The 23,713-nt window shown below is 34.6% G+C and overlaps 1 protein-coding gene and 1 long non-coding RNA gene across 4 annotated transcripts; one reads left to right on the top strand and one right to left on the bottom strand.

The window, feature by feature from the left end:
* Positions 1–22,818, top strand: LOC135843773 (trehalase-like). 3 transcript variants are annotated; one of them, XM_065361795.1, is made up of 10 exons: positions 1–388; positions 13,913–14,496; positions 16,498–16,891; positions 17,013–17,267; positions 18,032–18,156; positions 20,455–20,591; positions 20,696–20,862; positions 20,973–21,171; positions 21,856–22,052; positions 22,138–22,818. In XM_065361795.1, the coding sequence occupies exons 2-10, from the start codon at positions 14,336–14,338 to the stop codon at positions 22,276–22,278; spliced, it is 1,776 nt and encodes a 591-aa protein (XP_065217867.1). In that variant the 5' UTR covers positions 1–388; positions 13,913–14,335; the 3' UTR covers positions 22,279–22,818. The 3 variants fall into 3 exon arrangements, with proteins under 3 accessions (XP_065217867.1, XP_065217876.1, XP_065217859.1); XM_065361787.1 differs by lacking the exon at positions 1–388 and adding an exon at positions 8,923–9,550; XM_065361804.1 differs by lacking the exon at positions 13,913–14,496 and having other exon boundaries at positions 5–388.
* Positions 11,097–13,977, bottom strand: LOC135843876 (uncharacterized). The gene is made up of 2 exons (XR_010558397.1): positions 13,867–13,977; positions 11,097–13,767 (listed from the first exon to the last, which is right to left on the bottom strand). It is a non-coding gene; the product is annotated as an uncharacterized LOC135843876 (long non-coding RNA).
* Positions 22,819–23,713: the final 895 nt, after the last annotated feature.

Genomic DNA, 23,713 nt, shown 5'->3' with positions numbered 1-23,713 from the left:
AAATACGATGAAATTTTACAAAATGATACCAATTACTGATAAATTTTTACGATCGCAGAAATAGATAATGCGTTTGGTTTATTTGCCATTTTTCAAAATTATCGTATGTTTGGTGGATTTCAAATGGCATAACGCGAGTGTTATAGCGGTGATCACAAGTTCGACGGCAAAATATTGTTGTTTTTTACTTTTTGGTTAAATGGTGTGATATGTTTTTGCCGCATACTCGTACGTGTACGTACATTCCATTTCCAGCATTCGCATATACGAGTAGGATAGGTGCCTGTTTGCCATACTCGTAATAACAAACGAATATTACTATGAAGATAAGTCGTTATTTGCGGAAATATTCCAGCAGCATTGAATATCGAAACTACGACCAAGTGAGGTAGATACAAAAAACGTAAAATAATCTGTAAACTATTCGATAAAATCTAGATATTTTTCAACAGTACTACAGTATTTCTTTGGATAGTCTACCTACGTACACAACATAAGAAATGAAGAGCATACAGTACCATTTATACTATCATCAAGCACGATATATGCGAAACAATACGTTTACGTAAGAAAATACGTACGCAAAGTGTCATTATACCGATTTACCAAATGAGATGAAAAATTTCTGATATACCTATATATGTACTCGTACTTGATATTTCTTTCGAATAATCTACCTACCTATCTGATAGATGAGAAATTTTTCGCCTCCCAAAGGCCAAGTGCATACATTAAAATCACGTACGAGGTCCAATCAAACAACAATTACGATCGACTGGGTAGGGGTTAGGGGTACAATAAGTCTGCATAATGCGTTTTAAAAAATTGAGTACATGGCATCGCGGTATCGGTATCAATCAACTGAATCGGAAATACTCGTACTTAGTTATACTTAGGTACCTAGTTCAATTAACTAGGAAGTATTTATGTACATAGCAAAATAGCGCTAATTCGGAATCAGTTACAAGGTTACGTTGTGTGTACTTTTTGATGCGCGAAATAGGTAACGTTTAACCGCGTGCGACCGATTTTCAAAACGGATTTTCCTTCTATTTTAATGATGCAGAATAACTGCATGTCTTACTTTCGCTTTCAAAGCATCCTGTTTTTGACATTAATACTATATCGGGCGTAATTCCGTCGGCTTGGTTGTTTTACTTCGTATTGATACCTCATAATAAGAACTTTCAAACGGATTCTAATACTCGTACCGTACACCGAGATACGAGTATGTATTCAACTTCTTGACGCAACTTCAATCATCCTAGGTATAGATATACGTAAAACATCGTCTATAATCACATCAGCTTCACACTTCACATCAATTTAGCAGCGACTCAGCCGATATAGTCACTTTGCACACGTGTGAATCCCCTGTAAATTGCATCTTGTAGTAGGTAGAATATGCTCCTAACAAATGATTAATTTCAAAAACAGTGAGAAAGTTCGAAAATGTGCAGAGAATTTCTTAACAATGTAACGTAGTGACGTTGGGATGGCGTGGTAAAGATTTTTTCAGAAAGAGTAAAACAAATTTGCTCCGGAGCTCAGATCAAAGGTGCCGTATGAGCATTGAGCGTTCCCGCCTTAACGCAGTTCGTTTACCACAGGGTTGAAAACCGTTTGGAACCACTACAACCGCTTTTTTAGGTCAGGTGAAACGGGAACCAGTACCATCAGAACCGTTTCAAAATTTGGAAAAGAGAAGTACCAAAAGAACAACCATATAAAATGATTTTGAAACAATTTAGAACCATTTTGAACCGATTGAGTTTTTTAAGGACAGAACAACCAGAACAAGAACCAGAACAAATTTCAAATAAGAAGAACCATCAGAACCTTTTTCAGGGATCGGTTCTTTTTGGTCCCCTCATCATTGAAACTTCGTTTTTTTTTTTTTTTTACCAAAGTGAAATAAGAATTCGTGTTTTTCATGCAAAATAAGCGAGGTAAAGGGGAATTTTTTCAAATTTTCAATTTTTTGCCATTTTTTGGACCTGGAACCATTTGGAAGCATTTTTTAATTGGTGGAACAACCAGCACCACCAGCAAAATATCAAAGGAGGAGTAAAAGGAATCACCAGAACCATTTGAGTTTGAGAAGAACTGAGAACCATTTTGGAAGAACAATGTGAAAGGTACCTTTTGGAACCAGAACAAAACCATTACAATTACAAAGCCATGTCTGAGAACCTTTTGGGAACCGAAACCGGGAACCACTATATTCTAAGGTTCTAAGAACCACCACCATCACAACCAATTCAATTTGAAACGGTTTTCAACCCATGGTTTACCAAAATGTTGAAAATTTTCAGTCTCATACATCCATAGTTTCATTTCAATCGAAGCAGCGATCGTTTACCTTATTCACTATAAGATACTTCGAATTTAGCTACGTTCAGTACATTAAATTATCACAATTTTGATTCTCAACGTTCTCGAACAAAGGAACGTTACCAAGGTAGCGGTGCGGTAGCGGAGTAGCGGTGGTCCGGACTCCGGAGCAATAATAAACAAAGAAAACAGCGGCGAATGGCGATATGCGTAGATTATCGCATAAGTATTACGATTCCTTCGAATTTCACAAGTTGAGATACTCCAGCAAAATAATTGCAATACGATATACTCGTACATTTCAGACCCGATTCCGTTCATGATACAGAATTAACGTTCGTAGATACCATTCTTCCATGATGACCTATGTATGACGACTACAATATATAGAAGTTCAAATGAAGGGCGGTTTTCCAAAAGTGGATAAGTCAAGTTTTTTGAAAATTGAGTTTTTCACGCCATTGTGTTCTATAGGTCGTATCTCACCTATTTAATGCCTAACCTACCCAAAATACCTATTTACCTACGTACAATCCAGCTTTTCTGTAAATTGCGGATTGCAATCGTTTTTCCAAATCGCGATAAGTCATGATTACTTCGTTTTTGTTACTTTTATAGCCAAAATAGAGCTGCGAATATGGTTTTTTTAATAGATAGTACTGTAATATGTACTATATTTTCGTTTTTATTTTATTGCCAAAATGCAGATACATTTTTTTAAAATGATAGTGCTGTAGATAAATACTTGACTTTTGCCAATTCTATCGCCAAAATGCAGGTAAAAATTTTTTTTTCAATCAAAAATTTTTTTTCGTAAATTTATTGCCAAAATAGTGGTAAGATTTTTTTTTAAATCAAAAATCTTTTTTTTCAATTTATAGTGTAGTAATAGGTACTTATTTTTTGTTTAAAACACAGGTAAAATTTTTTGTAATCAATTTTTTTGGTCATATACTTTTGTATTGTGAATTAGAGTTGACTTACATCAATTTGCAACACTGGTTCTATCATCTAAATGAAAACATGAAAAATCGTTTTTCCAAAAGGCGATAAGTCAGTTTACTTTTTCGGCCGCAGAAGCGCTGCAAACTTGAGTTACACCACAAAACCAAAGCCTAGTTCACAAACAAAAACGTAAAACATAAGATATAAGAAAATGTTCTTTGATTGGCTAGTTCTTATGTTTGACGTAAAAAATACCCATAAGAATGGGAATCTTATGTCAAAACGTAAGAACTAGCCAATCAGAGAACGTTTTCTTATGCCTTACGTTTTACGTTTTTGTTTGTGAACTAGGCTCAACACATACGTGTTGAGATAGAACCAATACAACATGCAGGATAGGTGTCATACTCCAAGTGCATCGCGCCTTGAAATGGGCACTAAAAACATCATTTATCTCGAAATCACAATTTTTGACTTATCGCTTTTTGGAAAACCGCCCTTCAAATCTATATACTTAGTAAACTTATTTTTTTGGAAATGTTCGACAAAGTGGAACCCTCAAACTGCAAAGTGGAATCTCGGTCTGCGATGCCTCGCTGTTTTTATTTTCTGTCAAGTGTTTAATTCCCTGTCGGTTGCGAGGTGGTGATAGCGGTGATTTGTATTATCATCCTAACTTCCATACCTACACCTATCCTATCCTCATATTACATGTTACAGCCGCCCCCTTGTGTCCGTGCAGGGCCTTCGACCTTGTTGGGGAGGTTTTGAGTACGTTTAAATTTTGCAATTTTGACTTTTCCGATATCTTCTTGTAGAGGAATGTATGTAGATGAAGCTTAGAAGGTGTAGCGGTGTAATATTGTAGGTAATATCAAGACATTGATGCTTGCTTCTTATTGAAACTGATTTAATCGGAAAGGGTCCCACTTTGTTCGCAAAGTTTGCATACAAAGTGGAATCAGGTTCCACTTTGGTGATATAAGGATTCCATTCTGTGCGAGGGTCCCACTTTGTATGAAATCTTTCAAAGCACTTAGATTTCATAATCCGATGAAGCGAAGATTAACTTGGAATCATTACAATCATCAATCGTCAACACAAAGATAGAAAAGAAATTCGAAAGATCATTATCCTCAATCAAATAAGGTAATAAGTTGACACTTACCTCCAGTAATGAACCGATGAAAGCTGAACTGCTGAAGCTGTAGTCGCCATCGCCATCGCCAGTCGCCGCACACTGATTTATCCAGCTTGCATCATCGTTGAAGTAAGAAGACAATCGTCACTATATCATCACAACGACACTTCGATACATAAACTACGAAATTATTGAAAACCGGACACGAAAATAATAAAACATTATGAAATCGACTAATGGCCGCCGAAGTGTTGATTCCTGATTCACTCATCAGTCATCAAAGCAAAGAAACAGAATCAAAACTTTGGAAACCAGAACTCCGAAAATCCGAGCGAAACTACCATACGAACAAGATCAACCGATGAAAGTAATCACTTTTGAAAAATATTATACTTCCCTAATTAATTAATTAATTAATTAATTAATTAAAGAAACAAACCCGACGCTTCCAAAAAACAAAACTCACAAGGACGCCAAAATTTCAACCAAATTAATTTCCATTCCAAACGCGTAGTCAGCGCGTAGGGTTCTGCGCATCTTGCACTAAACAGTCACTGTTGTCGCTTGTTTTGAATTTTTATTTCAATTCGGTTAAAATGACTCGAGTAATATTTAGTAATTAATTTATCAACCATTAAAATTGAAAATTAGATCAATAACAAAATAGAATACAAAAAAGAAGATAACGCATGATCATTCACATTGAATTAAAATTCCTGAATTCATCTCAAAAATGAAAAATCCAGATAGGATACCAATCGATCCCTTTTCCCTTCACACATTTTGTTTTTCAAGTGTAGATTGGTAACATGTATGATACGAAATTATGAATGGTGATCAGGGATGGTTAGCTAGCCCTTAGCCGTTAGCTTTTAGCCGATAGCCGATGCGTTTTCCACAATTTTAGCTAGCCAATAGCTTAGCTAATGAGACTTCGTTAGCCGTTAGCCGTTAGCTTTAGCCAATGATTCATTGGCTAACCATGGCTAATTTTTTTTCAATTCTGCCCAGTTCCAGCTTCACTTTTTAGTTTTTTTTTCCATCGACCATACCCAATTTACCCAAATAAACCAATGTTTTTTAAAATCGGTGTTTTTCAACTTTGAAACTTTGAAATTGTCTTTTTCAATGCTAATTTAATTAAAACTGTAATTTTGTGTGGTGTTCCTTCCTATCTTACATTTCTATAGGTACGAAGTACGAAGAACTGTGAAGTAGGAAAAAAAGAAAAAATGATACTTTGTAAATTTTTATTCTCAACTTGCTTTTTGTTTTGGTTTTTGGTAGACACGTTTTTTTATAACGAATAACCGGATGTATTACGATAATACGAATAAAAAATTTAAAAACTTGTCAAATGCAGCATTTTATCTTTTATTATTTTCAATTTCAAACAATTTAGAACTGACCATTACTGGTAAGTATAAAATCAGTGTAAACGTTATACCATGAAAGAGGTCTGAATTAGAGGAGTATTTTGATATGCTGCTTGCACTTCTAATAAATTAGCCGATAGCTAGCCGATAGCTTAGCCAATGACTGCTAGTTAGCCGTTAGCCGTTAGCTTTAGCCAATGGCAGATTTGTTTTAGCTTTAGCCGTTAGCTTTAGCCAATGCGATAGGCTAACCATCCCTGATGGTGATTGGGTAATTCTCCATATGACGTTATCAATTCAATATTTTTTGTTCAAAAACAAAAACGTCAAAATCAAAAATGAAACAAAAAACTGAAGAGCAATAATTCAGAGTAAACAAGGTAGAGTGATTTGGAAAAAGAAATTTAAAATAAGAAATTAAATTATCGTGCGCCTACACGAAGACAAACTTGAAATGAAACTACCGAAACCGAACTAGTATAGGCAGTAGACGAATGAATTAAACAAAAAAATCAAAGTTCATTCTCCATTGTGTCTCCTCCGAGTTCTCTTCTCCCTGATGTCAGTATACTGACGTTGATGTCCATTGATTTTTCACATAAGTATACGTAAAAAAGTCAATCTGGTGATAGTAGTATGCAGATACACCCTTCTACTTCTCAGTGACTAGTTTTCATTTCTTTGATTATTGACATACGACGTATTATAATCAAAGACATCTTGTTTTTGCACCTTAAAAACCAAAAAGTCATTAGCAGCGCCAACACCTTCTACTTCATTTTGAATTCCAAATTGAATTTTGCAGAATAGAATACAAGTATAGTAATTGGAAAATGGTACTAGACAATACCGCAGTAGGTATTCAATTCTAAGAACTAAAATGCGACAACTGACACGACCTTAAACAGCTCAACAGCCATGATGTGTCTGTTTTAGAAATCAAAATAAGTATGAATAAGAACCGAAGCAACCAAATTGAAAAAACAAAAGTATGTAGGTAGAACTAGAAGTAAAGGAGTCGTCTAGTCAATCCTGGAATTGGATTGTTTAGCTCCCTTGGTTCCAGTAATTCTGCGAATAGCCGATTGTAAGCTAGTACCTAGGAACCTATGTAGGTGCTACCACAAATGGAAGTTTCAACGTCTTCGTCAATATAGGTACTTATTTATTGAATTTAATTTCTTTCCAAATTACAACACAGAAAATGTGATTTACTTTGGCAACAGACAACCAGAAAGGGAACGAAATAAGTTAATTCTTGTTATTAGGTATTTCAATATCAAATATAATTTAATACAAATACCTTATAATTATCGTTTTTCATCGATTTTACATAAAAATTAAGACGAGTAATTTCAAAAAACTGAAAATAATATCTAGGGTCACGGGTGGTTAGTTGTCAATAATTGTTAGTTGTCAAATTGCGTTTTTAAAAGGATACATGAACGCTATCTCCACGAAACCTTCATAATAACTAATAACTTCATGCTATACCTACTAATGATCCAACATGCAAAATTGGCTACATAGCTTTTTATTTGGGGATACAGTTTTGAAAAAAGTGATTTTACAGGTGCGAAGTTACACATGTTAAATTGGAACTTTTCGTTTTTAAACATCAAAAATATGTCAAAAGTAAATAAATTATACATCAATTTAAAGGAAATTTTATCACGGATTCAGTAATCACATGTTCAATTACAAAAAATTTTGAAATGAATAAAATTTTTTGGTACAAAGATGAAAAACGAGAAGTTGTTAGTTGTCAAAAAAGGGAATATTGTTAGTTGTCAATGAGATAGTTTACCAAAATATGCATCAAAGTGGGAAAATATTTTTAGAAAATTATCTATTATTGCATTATTGAATCATTTTTTTTCTGCCTTTCATTCTATAAAACGAATAAAAAGTTACATTGATCGATTTACCTACGCAAAAAAAAATTCAAAGAATGACCAGTCAATTTTTAAGTCGTTAATGGATATTTTTTCAAGTTTTTGGGTTTATCTAAAAGTTTAGTCCTTCTCACGTGTTATCTTTTTGAAAATTTTCGAAAATTGAATTGTACGTTTTTTTAAAATTAATAGTGAATGCGTGTTTGACAACTTACAACAGGGGTGGTTGTTAGTTGTCACAAAAAAGTATCTCACTAAATCCACCATTAACTATTCATCACATGAACCAAAATTCAATTTTAAAAAAAGAAAACATGCGCAAAGAATCAAGCTTTCAAATGAGCCCAAAACCGCAAAAAAATATTCATAAATGGCTTCAGAAACTTCAAAAAACTTTTTTTTTTGACAACTAACCACCCGTGACCCTAATCACTTATGAACCTATTTAGACAAAAACAAGTAACAACTCAGCCTCAACGCCAATACATAGTATTTTACAATTAGAATCCGATTAATATGGCTGTTAAAAACAAATTGGTATTGGTATGGAATGTTTTCCTGATGATACAATTTTGGCGGAACATGAAAACAAAAACGTTGAAATTCAAAGCTACGACGAGTATTTAAATAAACATTCGATGCAAATAAGTAAATTCACCTGTCCCGGAATAAAATTGAAAATTTTCGATCATTCATAAACGTAATTGGTCCGTATTGAGTAATTACGTACATAACACAAATTGTAACGTAATGAATAAAGGACTCGTAAATTTCTTGTACCTATAATAATTAATTTGATCAAGCGGCCGATCTAATGTACATTCGCAAAAAAAAACCGATTTATTTCATGCTAATGTGTAGGTCTAGGTAGGTACCTACTTTTTTTTTAAAGTTCAATTGTAATCATGTAGGTACCTTGAAATAAAAATCTACGGGCCGTATTCATAGACGTTACTTAGGGATCACTTGGCTAAGTGGTGAATTTTGGAGCAATTTTTCCAGGCTCGATTGAATTTTTGAATTTTTGTTTTTTAATAAATTGAGAGATTGGACTCCGAAGTGTTGATTTATCATTTTAAAAATATAAAATTTTTATTCGTTCGTGAGAAAAATTGAATCAAAATTCACCACTTAGCCAAGTGTCCCTTAAGTAACGTCTATGAATTCGGCCCTACAACTTTCAATCTCACACACCATTCATCAAGGTAGATTTTGAAAAATTCGAAACCAGAAAAATATCTGTTACAAGATGGCCAAGCAAACTGGGAACTTGAAATATATAGAAATCTGCAATTTTTCTTTATTCGAGAATTTAAAAAGTCTGCGACTTTCGTGAGATACGCAGTCATCTATTCAAGAGTTCATTCATCATGCTGCGATACTCCGAAAGACTGACTCCGTCAACAATGATGACTGGGTTATGAAGAACCAAAAGGTTGTAACGGTTTACCTGGACGTCTTATCTGTGCGGTCTTCAGTGGGGAACACGAATGACGAATCGAGATAAGAAAAAAAAATAATGAAATTGTTTATCAACTACCAACTACACGAGTCAGTCACGTTTCGAACCGATTACCAAGCGAGACGTTTGTTGCGACGGTGCAGAAGCTCGATAATATTTCGCGGTTTAAATACGTATTAACGTAACTGGTTTCAAATATTTGCGAACTGTTCGTTTTCGAACCAGTTTATTTAATTATCCTCTAGTATTACATATTTTCAAGTTCATCGTTTTCGTGACAAGTGATCGCTGACAAGATCCGTTAATTAACTAATAACAGCGATAGATTTCGTATTTATTTACTGCATTTCTTCTTCTTTTCTTTCATGTTTGCAGTTCATTCGTCGTAAAGTTACAGGTGCGTATTTCTTTTTTGTTTCTAAGTCGCATCGGTAGGATTCGTTGAACTTAAACCAAACGTGCCTACTTACTTACATTTTTGATCGAATATAAAAAAAATAAAATAAAAAAAACAATACAGATGAAGAAGTCCTCGTTAGTTCAAATGTACGTAGATGTAGGGTACCTATATGTTGAATCACATATTTTCATTCGATCAGTCGTAGAAAAACATCGATAACAAATATTGAGTAAACCATCATGATGGTGGAATTATTCGCGGCTATGTTAAATGAGTCGTCTATGACATGACATAAAATTTTATTTCACGTATGTCTAGATAATTAATATGATTGTAAATAAATGTAACAGGAATAGGTATATACTGGAAAAAAAATCATACCTAATGATATAATTATATGTATTTGCTCACTTTCAAAAACACAGTTGAAGAATGCCTTTAAACAATTTGCTTGACAGCGTTGCATTCCCTAAATAGCAAAAAGCCTGAAGCGATTACCCATGCTCAATCTCATTCAGCCAAATCTTCGTCATTTTCAATATACACTGCCTAGTTTTACAACATTCGCGTCGAATACTTTTCCTACAGCATTTTTCTTTTGTTTCGCTAATTCGAAAAGTCGAATGTACCTATCTGCGTGAAAATTAAGCGCACCTAATATAGGTACGACAAATTACAAGCGAATTTTAATTACTTTTCAAAGAGAATTGCGGAATAATTCGACAAAACACCGAACGTAGGATATAAATTGTAAGTGTAAATACGTACGTAATAAACTTTGTATAAAATTTTATTATTCCGAGCACATTTTCCTGTTAATACTTCGCTAGTTCGCGTTTAGTTTTCAATTAAATACAGCATATGTTTTCAAAAGATGCGAATGTAATTTGCGTTTCTCGAGCAAACGGTTTCTTCGACTTTTATTCATTTTTTTTCTAATTTAAAAAAAATGTAATTTAAAACGAACCAGGTAATGTATATACAGTCAAACTTGTAGTACGAACACAGTACCGTTTTTTCTTTTTAAAAAAACTAATACCAATAACCCGCGTTTGTTAAATTACTGACGATACCAGTCGATAGTTTAATAGTCGAGTATAAATTGTGCAAATATAGAAGAAACCACACTCGATCATTTTATTACAATTATGGCACGCGTATTTCCCCAAGAAAATAGGTATCTTGATACCGCCGAATTTCAGTGGGTTGAGCTCGTAAAGTGATTTAACTGAAACAGAATTATCAAACAGGTAATAGTAAAAAGCAGGTCATTCGATGATTCGAAGCATCGAATCGTTTAGTTAAGAATCCGGAAAACTGGAGCTTTTCCTTATTTGCTTGTACGGAGACATAGTTTAGGGAAAAGGCAAACTATCACTACATTCGTGGAAAATTTTTTGACGCATGCTTTCGAACGGCTACCTATACTTGTTTAAAAAATAAATAAGGATGAAATCGTATAGAAAATATTTCTCAGTTTTGCGATTTCTATCAGACTTGAATTTTATTTATTCTTAAGCCACATGGGTATAAGTAATGTAAATTGTATTTTTTTTTTTTTTAATTCTTATTAAATTACCCATTTTAACGTTCATTTTGAAATCCCAACAATTTCTGTTTTTTACAATTTTTGGTTTACAAAAATAAGTATCAATGTATCGGTGACTCTTTATTCGTTTTAAATGATTTAAACTTCCAAAAATAGGTACCTACATACTTACATACATATATGTACTTGTAACTCTAAATTTCGAACGAATTTATATTATTGACTCATTATTGCTGTTTCTCAAAACATGGAAATCATTTTTTCGCGAATTGGTATACAAATCCCCAATAATTTAACGAGGTTAATTTGATAATTGAGTTCGATAAACGAATCAAATTGTACGTACGTAATAATACGAGTAGGTAATGGTAAAAACAGTTAATTAGGTACGTTTTTTATCGATACATCTTGCGAGTTAATTAAGCCAAGTTTGGTGCATACCTAGTTTTTCTAAAATCAACCCGCAGGAGCTTCATGAAATGCAGACTTTGCGAATCTACCAATAACGTCATAAATTTTCTACGTACCATGTGAAATGTTGAGCAGGAAAATATGTTTATCAGTCAAGGTAGCTGATGTTAAAATGGCTTACGTCAAAAAATAAATGAAAGCAACGTTTAGTACACGTTGATAACAAAAGGTACTCATGTTATGCAATGTCGTTTGGTCAAAATTAAAATAAAAAATACCTATCTAATAAGTTGGGTACTCCGGTCAACGAACAAGCCGCTAACTGCTAAGGAACCAACGATGCGATCGACGACGTAGGTAACTTTTTCCTATTTCTGTTATGAAAAAATGCTGATACGATTATTTTTCAAAACGTCTCTAACGTCTCGTTTTGATAAATCGCAGGCAATTTACACGTTGCTAATGTGTTAGGTCATACGTTGGGTGCACTTATCGGAATTTTATTTGTAATGTAGGTAGTTCGTGATAAAGTTCAGCTCGAGATCATGAAGTCGATAAATTTGTTACTTAGTAGCTTCTGTTTAGCAACGACGCGACGTGACCTTAAATTTCATCAGTTTATTTATTTATTTTCAAGTGATAAAAATTGGTGATTTGACCAGCGAAATCATAAATTTTTCCAAATAAGTTCAGGAAGTGTTGATTGTAATTTTTTTAAAACTAGTCGCTATCAAGCGGTAAAAAAAAAACATATTTTCTATTCAGCGCTAAAAACACGACAATTTCGAGGTATTTTATTTTTCTATGCTCGGTCACCAGTTTAATTTTTAAACGATTAAGTTAACGTTTACCACGTTTATTAGTAAAATACGTGCGTTATATTAGCAAAATAACAAAAAATAACAAACTTGCGCGAAAATAAGCCCGCGTAAAAGCGAATAATTTGAAACTACGTAAATTAAAATTACCTAGAGCAAGAGCATGCCTATTTAGAGCAGTGCCAACAAATTCACTTTTTACGTATTTCATTTAACGGGTTTTGAAAAGAAAATTTTTATCATCAAAAAAGCATCACTTTTTTAAAAAATTTATTCGTTGAACGAATTACCAAAATTTCTCAATGTCTTTCAGTATCCACTGGACACAAAAAAGCGTCCCTATTTTGGTGTAGCAACAAGAAAACAACAAACCAAGACGAGAACCATGGTACCGAAATGATTAAATTCGAGACTTTTTTTTACATCGTATTGTTATCGTTTTCATTCATAAATTAGCGAACTCATCTACGAGAAGTCAAACTCTATTAAAAATTTCCACTCACTATCACCGCTTCATTTCGTATTAAAAACAAAGCTGACGTAGGTTTTTATTCCAGCACTAATTTTGAAAACGAATATATTGTTTTTTCTGTTTTAAATTAAGTATATCAAAGTTGATAGGTTTAACTAAAGAAAATATAGCCCAAGAGCTGGAATAATTTTCATGTTAAAAACATTTATGTTGAGAGAAAGTTGAAAATTTACTTAACTCGATTTGACAAGGGTGTAACTCGCTAAGCGAATGAAGTAGCTAGGCTACGTATACACTCTAGCTAGAGGTAGTTGAGACGCGTTAGAATAAATTCTGCAGCAGATACGAATGTTGTATAGAATGTAATTACGGTGAATTAGAGATAAAAATTAAACGTCGGGGTACACAGGCACAGAGAGTACCACTTTGTGAAAATATGTATTAAAAGAGCAACAACGAACAAAACGCGCGCAATATGAAATTCGGTTTACTTTACTCAGAGTGTATGTATATTGTATAGGTAAATTGCAAACTACGCTAGCGATGTAATCGACACGTCTTATAAGTAAATATTCGTTCTTCTGAACTGAGACTTGCGAGAGTAAGTTACTCGTATTTACACACATCGGCTTCATCGATCATTTCGCGGAAAAAAAGAGCAAAATTTTTCAACGTCATCGTCGCTTACTTATTTGCCTAAAGATCGCATTATTATTCATTAAGGCAAATTTGCGTACTTAAAACTTATATGGCCCGAGTACCTACTACCTACCTATATTAATCTGCAACATTGTCTCCTTTGTATTATACGTACGAGTGCCTTTATTGACTTACGTCGGGTTAATTATTATTTAACCATTTAAAATTTAATAGTCGAAGATCTTCATTTGCGTATGACAAGTTCTTCTTCTTCTTCTTCTTCTTCTTACGTAGTAGATATAGATACCATTATAGGCAGGCATAGCTAAACACACAAACGTAAGTAAGTAGGTTTAAGTTTACAAAACGAATTCATAAACGATGCGGTTGAAAATGAAACGATTCGCGTTCTATCTATGCTCACCTTGAACTTACGACAGATTAATTTTTTTTTAATATTTTCGCAACAGGTGTGGAAGCATCTCGGCCACCGCCGATTGAACCGACGACGCAACGCGACGCGAAGGAAGGAAATCTACCGCAAAACAAAAAGAAAGAAAACGTTTAAAATAACCAACACGAATACGGCTAATTAGTAATAAAGGTTATTATTATGAGAGAGAGAGGGAGAAGAAACACGCATCGACTAATGACGCGTCGATGAGCAACGTTGTATCGGCATTATACGAGTAAAACAATGGTGCTTCATTATTCGGCCAAAACTTAGACGACTCCAATCAAAAAAAAAAATATGATTTTTGTAATTTACTACGAACGATGACAATAATTTCGCGAGAGTTGGCCTGTACATTAAACCAGTCGGCGACCGGTTGCGTTTAAATAGAGCTGCACGCTGCGGCTGACTCGGTCGCATTAGCAGTTTCGTAGACGAAATGTACGCCTACGCGGTCCTTTGGTTTATTATGTCGATGGTCGCGCTTGCGACGACCGCTACTTTGCCATTTCCTGCGCAAAGGTACGCTTTTTCTTTTGCTCAGCCGCCATACGCCGATTTTCAAAGATTTACGAGCACGTGTCCGCAAGATTGTGATAGGTAAGTTGCATTTTAATCTGTACCTGCACGTGGTGAACTGGTGATGGTCGCTATACGAGTATCTAGTATCACAATTTGCGTTGCGCTCGCGCTGCCATGTCGTCGTCGATCGTACAATAAGTGAACCAATTTTGACACTTGGAATCGAGAAGATCTGTTCGATAATTCCGGCAGATTCACGAAAAAAAAAAAATGTCGGAGAACTTTCGTTTTGAGTTGAAACATATGCACTCAGAAAAAAAATGTTAGCTCCAAAGGTGACACTGGAGGTGAGATATGGGTTCTCAAAGAGAGTTTTTTTTCTTGAAAAAATCGTACTTTTTTCGTTTTAGCCCCCGGTCCAACCTATAGATTGCTCAAAACGATTCGAGACGGTTACTAATAAATTTCGATGAGCGAGGAGGGGGCGGTCGAAAATAAGTCACATGCCAAATTTCAACTTTCCAAGTCAAATTCTCGCCCCAAGGTATTTGATTTTCCAAAATCCACTAAAAATCGATAAATACGCTTTCGTACCTGAGATTTCGGCAGATGATGCGCTTATTTTTCCATGTTCTTTGGATTTAGTATTATATGGTTTAAAAATTCATCTTCCAGTCGAGACACCTCCCTTGTTAGTTCAAATATCGATGTTTTTTTTTTGAATTTTCAAATTTTTGTTTTTTAAACTGCATTTGATTCACACGATTTTGAATTTTTGACCAGAACGAGAAAAACTAAATTATTTTCTACGTGTCAACGAACAACTTTGTTCAAAAAATTTTCTTCCCTAGTAGTTATTTTTGAATCGAAAAAAGGGGAAGGGACTAGGGGAAAGAAAACTCGAAGTATAGGTACTTACCTACGAGTTTCATTTTCAATTTTGAACAACGTTCATGCTCCCGAATAAGGTTCGATTTTGTGTAGTTTAGTTTTAAAGAAAATCACAAAAAACTGAATTCACTTCACTAAGCAAAAATAGTGTAAGTGACTGAGTATTGGTGTCGCATCCCTTTACAGACTAATGCCACGTAAAGTAGGTTCCAAATACATTATCAATAGGTAAGGACAGAATCGAAATGGAATACAGATTTAGTTACTTAATAATTCTTACTTCCAAACGTGGATTGAACATTCCATAACGGAAATAGGCACGTCCGGTTACTCATCATTTTCTCTGATACGTGCGTACTCTGTATAAATTACACTTGATACATCGCATCGCTAACCCTTCGTGAAAGTTCAAACGGTCAAAAATCTGTAAACAGAAAGAAAAGCGAATGCATTTTAGTTCAATTTTTGTCGTAACTGATGATAATTTACATTATTTTTCTAATCATCGAAGAAGTACCTACATGAGTATACTGTATAAGTAAATGCATTTATTTTCAAAAAAAAAAAAAAAAAGACGCAATAAATTGTAGGTAGCAACAACGATATCAATAAAATTAAATGTAGCGTGTCTTGAAAAAAAGTACGAGATTGAACTTGCATAAAATTTTGACTGAAATGCGTTCATAGGTCATCGGAATACTTTTTTGGCAGGTATTTGGGCTACTTTTAAAAAAAAGAAGTAATTTTACCTATTGATTTTCAATATGATGAAGATTGCTATGGCAATAACACACCGATTTAGTGCCAAAATTAAATGAATACCTACTACCAAATAAAAGTAAGAATCGATTCGAACGATTTGAATTTGGCGAGTATTCGGTACTTTGGTAGGTGGAATTTCCACATTTCTTAGCAATCTGAAAAATCGAGAAAAAAGAAAATATTTACGATGACACGAGAATGTTTCTTTTTTATCACAACTTTTAGCAAAGTTGCTTGGTTTTCAAATTTAGAAATCGTCAACTCATTTCTCTGGTAACACGAGTTATGTCGAATGAGTTGAAAAAAAAAAAGACGCCAACTATAGAATTACTTTTGTATTATTAGCAATTAGATAGCTATATTTTACGGTAGTCTAGACGCAGGTTGTAAAAATACCTAATAAATTTTGGCAAATTTGTGTTTCAGTAAAATATTCTGCGAAGGGGAACTGCTACACGATGTGCAAATGGCTCGCATATATCCGGACTCGAAAACTTTCGTCGATAAGAAATTACTTTTCCCAGAACCGGAGGTGATTAGCAAGTATCAAAAGCTGAAGAACGATACCGGTACACCGAGCGTACAACAGTTGAAAAAATTCATCGACGATAATTTCGAGGACGATCACATAGACGTATGGTTACCTCCGGACTTTAAAGACGAGCCCAGCATAGTGAACAATATCGAAGACGAAGTATTCAAGAGATGGATTATCGATATCAATAAAATATGGAAACAGTTGGGTATGAAAGTTTCAGACGACGTGAAACTAAATCCAGAACTGCATTCTATGCTGTATATGCCAAATGGTTTCATCAAGGCAAGTACCTACTAGTACTTGGACCTACATATTTTTGGAAATTTACAACCTTTGGTAGCAGGCTTGAGAAATCCGGCTGCCCCATAGATATCTATAGCATTATCAATTTTTTTTTTTGCAGGCTGGTGGCAGATTCCGCGAAATGTACTATTGGGATTCGTACTGGATATTACGCGGTTTATTGCTGTCCGATATGGTGGACACGGCTCGAGGTATAGTCGAAAATATAATCTGGCTAGTCAAATTATACGGACACATGCCAAACGGAAGCCGGAAGTATTACTTACAAAGATCTCAGCCCCCATTACTAATACAGATGGCAGCTACTTATCATTCGTGGACTAAAGACGATAATTTCATTAAAACTAATATAAAGGTAAGCTTTCATCATATTATACCTTCCTATCTATTTTACGATAAATTATAAATAGCTCGCGTATGGAGCAGTGCAGTGCAGCGCAGAGCAGGGTGAACTAATAATGTGACCGTTGAGTTTGCTCCTGCACGTATGAATACAGATTAGGTGATAGGTATTAGGTATATGAGTTCTTGCAAGAGGTGTTGGAACTGGCACTGGCACTGGCACCTAACCTATCGATAATTATTTCAAATCGACGACAAAAATATAGATATAGGAGCAGCTAGAATTTCATAGGTACGTGGTGCACTCGTAGCTCTGCATTTGGATAAAAAAAAAAAAACGTGCTATGTACACCACACAGAATACGTTTTGCACAATTTATAAAGAAACGAAACTCTGTGGGTCGAGCATTTAAACAATAATAAGCGTTGAGAAAACGTTTACAACGCAAACTACGATCAGCTATATTCCGTGATTACACGGCGAATTATCTCGACTAGGGTATTTAATTTAATACCTAGTATTTGACATTGTTCGACGTGATAGCTCGCAGTCGCAGCTCTGGCTAGTGGCTACACTTGAGGCTACACGTACAAAATAATACACGTATATGTAGACCTACCTATCCCAATCGCCCAATCGCCTAATCGATTAACGATCGCCATCACCAATACCCCCCCCCCCCCAAAAAAAAAAAAAATCGATCACCTTTACTAACTAAGGTGTATTTAATACGTATTTATTAATAAGTATTAATTAAAATTGGTTTTTTTTCCCAGTATTTAGATAACGAATTTCAATGGTGGTATCAAAATCGCATGGTGGACGTAATCAAAGATGGTAAAACTTACAAAATGGCCAGATACAATGCGTCCAGCTGTACACCGCGGCCGGAATCGTATTAGTAAGTACATAATTAAAATCTACCTGTACCTACTCGTATTTCAAGTACCTAATGTCATTTTATTTTACCTACATGTACGTTTTTTTCGTCCATTGAAAAGGAATCAACTCTGATTCTTTTTGAAAATCTGATCCTAGAGGGATGATAGAACCGAGAGAGAAAACCTGCACGAAAGGGACAATATAACATTAAAACTTTAATACGTGATCTCATACTCTTCCATACCACTTCCCTCTCAGATAGTTTTTGTAGGACGGTTCTTATCTTAAAGTTTCACTATTTCGCACTTTTATCCCATTACTGATTTTTAAATTTTCCTCCAGTCCGAAAAAAGTTATGCCAAAAGGCCATTTTTTCCAATTTTGAATAAAAAAATTTTAAATAAAAAAATTGAAAGTTGTAAACAATTTTTTTTAAAAATTTCACTTTTAATTTATTTTTCAGAATATAACTTCTCGTTTGAAGAAAAAACCTCCCTCAGTTCCCCAAACAATGACAGCCAGCTCTTATACAGGGTGTTAAATAAAGCGTGGGCAATAATTTTACAATAGATGCAACTCGAGTAGACGAACAAAAAACGTTATTATGATAAGTTGCCTATCTTGTAAAATGAAGGTGCTACGTGCTCTGCAAAACTGGAAATTTACCAATTTTGAAAAATTTGTCAAAAATAAGAAAACGTTTGAATCATTCAAGTGATGCCCCTAACCCATAGTACCCGAGTGGACGAACAAAAAAAGTTATTATGACCAATTGCCTATCTTCAAAATTGAAGGGGCAAACCTGATTCAAAAATTTCCAAATTTCGAGTGCCCCAAATTTGAATTTTGAAATTGTGCTTGCCCCTTCAATTTTGAAGAAAGGCAATTGGTCATAATAACTTTTTTTGTTCGTCCACTCGAGTACTATGGGTAGGGGGCATCCTTTTAATGATTCTAACATTTTCTTACCGTCTGCGTATTGAAGAAATTACCCCATTTTTGAACTAAAATTCACCAATTTTGAAAAATTCATCAAAAATAAGAAGATGTTTGAATCATTTAAATGATGCCCCCTACCCATAGTACTCGAGTGGACGAACAAAAAAAGTTATTATGACCAATTGCCTATCTTCAAAATTGAAGGGGCAAGCACAATTTCAAAATTCAAATTTGGGGCACTCAAAATTTGGAAATTTTTGAATCAGGTTTGCCCCTTCAATTTTGAAGATAGGCAATTGGTCATAATAACTTTTTTTGTTCGTCCACTCGGGTACTATGGGTTAGGGGCATCACTTGAATGATTCAAACGTTTTCTTATTTTTGACAAATTTTTCAAAATAGGTAAATTTCCAGTTTTGCAGAGCACGTAGCACCTTCATTTTACAAGATTGGCAACTTATCGTAATAACGTTTTTTGTTCGTCTACTGGAGTTGCATCTATTGTAAAATTATTGTCCACGCTTTATTTAACACCCTGTATAGAAATCCCAAGAACTGAGAAAACCCAAAAAAATTCCCTCGGTTTCCTAGAAATTTTGATACCCTTAAATACGAGCCCTCAAAATTGAAAAAATCAAAAAAAAAATGTTGTTTTTTTTAAATTTTTGTGCCAAAATTCTAATACACAACCCAGCAGGTAGGTATATCCAATCAGTTAATGTAAAAAAATGAAAATGTCATTTGAAAGGGCCCGAGATCCACCTTATTATCATGAAGGGGGAGGGGGGAAGGTGAAAACTATCGAACGAAGATCTATTTAATAAGACTGAACCAAATCCAAAGTTTAAAATGCAAAAACGTAAAGATTTTATTCTATTTTCAATTTTTTTTAAAAAACTTATTGGAGAGCATTGCAGCACAACTCGCAATTAATTTCAATTCGGGGAGGACTTTTTATTTTTCCAGTTTCGAGGACCGAAGGATGTTTTTATTTTCGAAAAGGGAGTTATGTACTTATTCAGAAGAATTCTGATGCAAAAACTGAGAATTTTCCAAAAACATTTTCGAATTTTCTGATTTTTTTTTCAACTTTGAGGGCTCCCGGAACGACGCATTTTTCAGTTGAGGGCATCGAGGAATTTTTAACGAACAGAAAAAAAAATTATAAAAAATTTTCATAACCGTGAATAAGGGAGAAGAAAGGGGAACGACGGATTCCACAAATTTGGCCAGGTGTTTCCGAATCCAATCTTTCCTTTCCACACTACTCGAGTTTTCAAATAGAATAATGATAGTTAATTTATAATTAATTATCGTTGAAATTAGCGGACGTTTCTACGAATTACTATAACGTGTGGCTTTATTGAAACTGTTACAGCGAAGATTACGTTCTATCGATGAATTTAAGCACTAGTAATGAGAAAAAAAGACTGTTCACTGGGATCAAATCAGCAGCCGAATCCGGATGGGATTTTTCTAGTCGACATATCAGAGGTCCAGATGACACGAATCAAGGTTCGTATACCAAACACGTACATTTAGAGCGAAAATTCAACGGCCAATCGCCCATCAGACTGGACGAAACGAATTTTTCAACTTTGTGAAAATTCACGTTTCAGGTTCGTTGTTGGATATGGACACGCCGAATATAATATTTGTAGATTTGAATTGTATTTTACACGCTAACGCGGTCGTACTCAGCGAATGGTACAGGTACTTTGGCAACGAAGTCAGATCTCAATACTACAAGAATATTGCCAACAAATTATTCAACGCCATTGAAAATGTAAGTTGAAATACAATCGTACCATCTCCACCTCCCTAGCGCTATCGCTATCGCTAGCGCATTTTCCAATAAAATCCAACGATCGTCATTTTTTTGGTTTTTGTTCGCAGGTTTTATGGAACGAAGAAGTTGGTATGTGGTTAGATTGGGACAGACAGTTGCAGAAGAGTCGGAATTATTTTTACGCCAGTAATCTAACGCCATTATGGACCGGATCGTATTCGAAAAAGTCATCTTACGTGGATAAAGCGATTATTTATCTACTAACCCAAGGAATCATAAAATTTGACTTCTCGCCAGTGTACTACGGTATGAACTATTATTTTATTCGTATAATTCCAGCTTTTCCTTATAGCGTTCGCAGGCGGCCGTTTGAATAGTTTAACGCCAAATTAAGCAAACAATACAAATAACGGACAAAAAAGCGAGCTAAATTTAAAAGGCTTCCGAATCGATAAATCTTTTTAATCGTGTTAGCCATTTGCCATTTTGCAAAATATTTTTCGAATCGCATCGCTATAATAATAAAATAGCAGACTCTTCCGCGTATCCGCGTACACATTTCCCTATGTAATTAGCGAAGAAATTTCGAAATTCTGTTTGAAATGTACAAATAAAAATCGCTATATTACGTAATTATATAGCCACTCGAAGAGCAAAACGCTAAACGCAACCGTAGCGGTTCTAATCACCTTTAGGTACGTTTCTCTTTCAGCAAAAACGGATACGTTTTAAAATTTATTATTTTATCGTCTATTTTATTTGCACTCGACATACCCACTACCCAGCGTGAAAATAATTACGCCATCTCGCCTTTAAAAAAACATACTTACGTAGAAATTGAATTTTTATTCGGGTATTTAGAATCGAGTGTAGGTAAACAATTGGGTACTGGGTAGGTAGGTGGTTATCTACGAAGTATCTCATCATTCGCTATCATCATCGTCCGTTTCTGGTATTACGACTGTATTAATTTGCATTGTTTTATAACAGGTGTACCAACATCGAAAGAAAACACTACTCAGCAATGGGACTACCCGAACTGCTGGGCGCCTTTGCAAGCGATCGTAATCCAAGGCCTGGAAAGGACGAAACATCCGATCGCGAGATACGTAGCTTTCAAAATGGCTCAAAATTGGGTGAAAACTTTATACACCGGATTTTCATTACACGGTTTCATGTACGAAAAAGTAAGTCATCATCTTCGATAGGTGTCTTGTCGATAGATTAAAAAATAACCTAATAATACGCGTGTATGTTTGTGGTATTTTACAGTACAGCGCAATAGAACTAGGTGTAACCGGAGCTGGTGGCGAATACAATCCGCAGACCGGTTTCGGATGGACGAACGGATTCCTAATGGAAATATTCAATACGTGGGGTAAATTCTTGAAAGCAAACGAAATCGTATCGTAAGCAGACGCGTCGCGTCGCGTCGCAAATTTATCGATGGAAAAATTTTATTCGACCGTCGACGTGAACCTTGTTTACCTACTCGTATGTACCTACTTTCGCAGTCAAGTTCCTATACTGAAAAATGTATCTTACGTGAGACTGCCTTTATACCATATTCAAAATATTTACTGTGATTTGTAGAAAAAAATTTACTCTCAGAGTCGATTGTATATTTTGTAATTCCATCTTTAGAATAGCTACCTACCTACTTTTTTTGTTTCCTATACGTTTTGTCATTTTAAGAGTTTTCTCATTACTTATCGTGTATAACTTAATTCACATTTATCTACATTCTACATATATTTGTACCTTACTCTGTATTATATATAGTAGGTACCAATTCCGACGGAAATATTTTTGTATTTTTTTCCGCCAAAAATTTGATTAAACGACAAAGTTGTACGTTGTACCTAATCTATACCTACATCACGTCCAGATTTATTTCGATTTAAATGAGATTCATGTATTAGGTAAATATAACGACTTAATGACGGATGTAAATGTGATATTTTGATTTTAAAATTTGAGATACCTTGAAAATGGAGAAACTACCATAGAGAATAAACTTGATGGCTAGTAGAATACGACAGAGTACATTAATTATTATCTATTGAAAACCGAACATGAGGAAGGACGGCGAAAATAATCGTAAAAAATTATACCCTTAATGGCAACGGGAACCGTAAAAAAATTCACGTCACCAAAAAAATAATGCAGCTGGTAATACCAATACCTGGATGAACCTCTACCTATGTACCTATATTTTTTTCAAAATTAATTCGTTCAAGTAGTCCTTTAAAGACTCGGCAGAAATTGAATTTAAAAAATGTTCAACACCATATGCGCCGCTGAGATCACATTTTTTCGGGGGGGGGGGGCAAGCCATACAAGCAGATTACCAGGAGCATATATTTTTTTTACGAAACATATGATTTCAGTTTGGTTTGGGTACCCAAGTGCCTATAAGTATTCGTTCATTTGCGTTAAAAACAGTGTTTCAAAATTTTAAAAAAATAGGTAGGTACTTACCTATTTATGTTTGGCGCAAATAAAAAAAAATCCGGTCTCACCCTAAGGAAATTTTGGAGATGCACAATGATGAGTTACTTCTAAAAACTTTATCATTTTGCTTCAAAATTTTGAAATTCAACTGATGATTTTTTTTATCATCATCATCATTGAACTTTGATCCGGTGGGCTGTTCAGCCCGTCTGGGGCACTGTTAGAGATGGCACTTTTCAGAAATGTAATTTTGGTGAAATGAAAAGTGAAAAGTTCATTGAAAAGTGTGAAAAGTAAATCGTGTCCGTCTCATTTTAAAGCTCTCTGTAAGAGCTTCAAATTGATGTATTTTTTGCCTATCTAAAACACACGAAAAAGAAAATCATTTTTTTTC

This window comes from Planococcus citri, chromosome 1 (assembly GCF_950023065.1).
Source record: "Planococcus citri chromosome 1, ihPlaCitr1.1, whole genome shotgun sequence".
Classification (NCBI taxonomy): Eukaryota; Metazoa; Arthropoda; class Insecta; order Hemiptera; family Pseudococcidae; genus Planococcus; species Planococcus citri.
Note: the sequence above shows the minus strand (reverse complement) of the source record. Positions and strands in the feature narration are given on the sequence as shown.

Bases quoted from the DNA above. Each gene is read 5' to 3' on its own strand.
- LOC135843773 (XM_065361795.1), top strand. From the start codon at position 14,336: ATGTACGCCTACGCGGTCCTTTGGTTTATTATGTCGATGGTCGCGCTT. The intron at 16,892-17,012 runs GCAAGTACCTAC...TTTTTTTTGCAG, and splicing joins TGCCAAATGGTTTCATCAAG to GCTGGTGGCAGATTCCGCGA. The intron at 20,863-20,972 runs GTAAGTTGAAAT...TTTTGTTCGCAG, and splicing joins TATTCAACGCCATTGAAAAT to GTTTTATGGAACGAAGAAGT.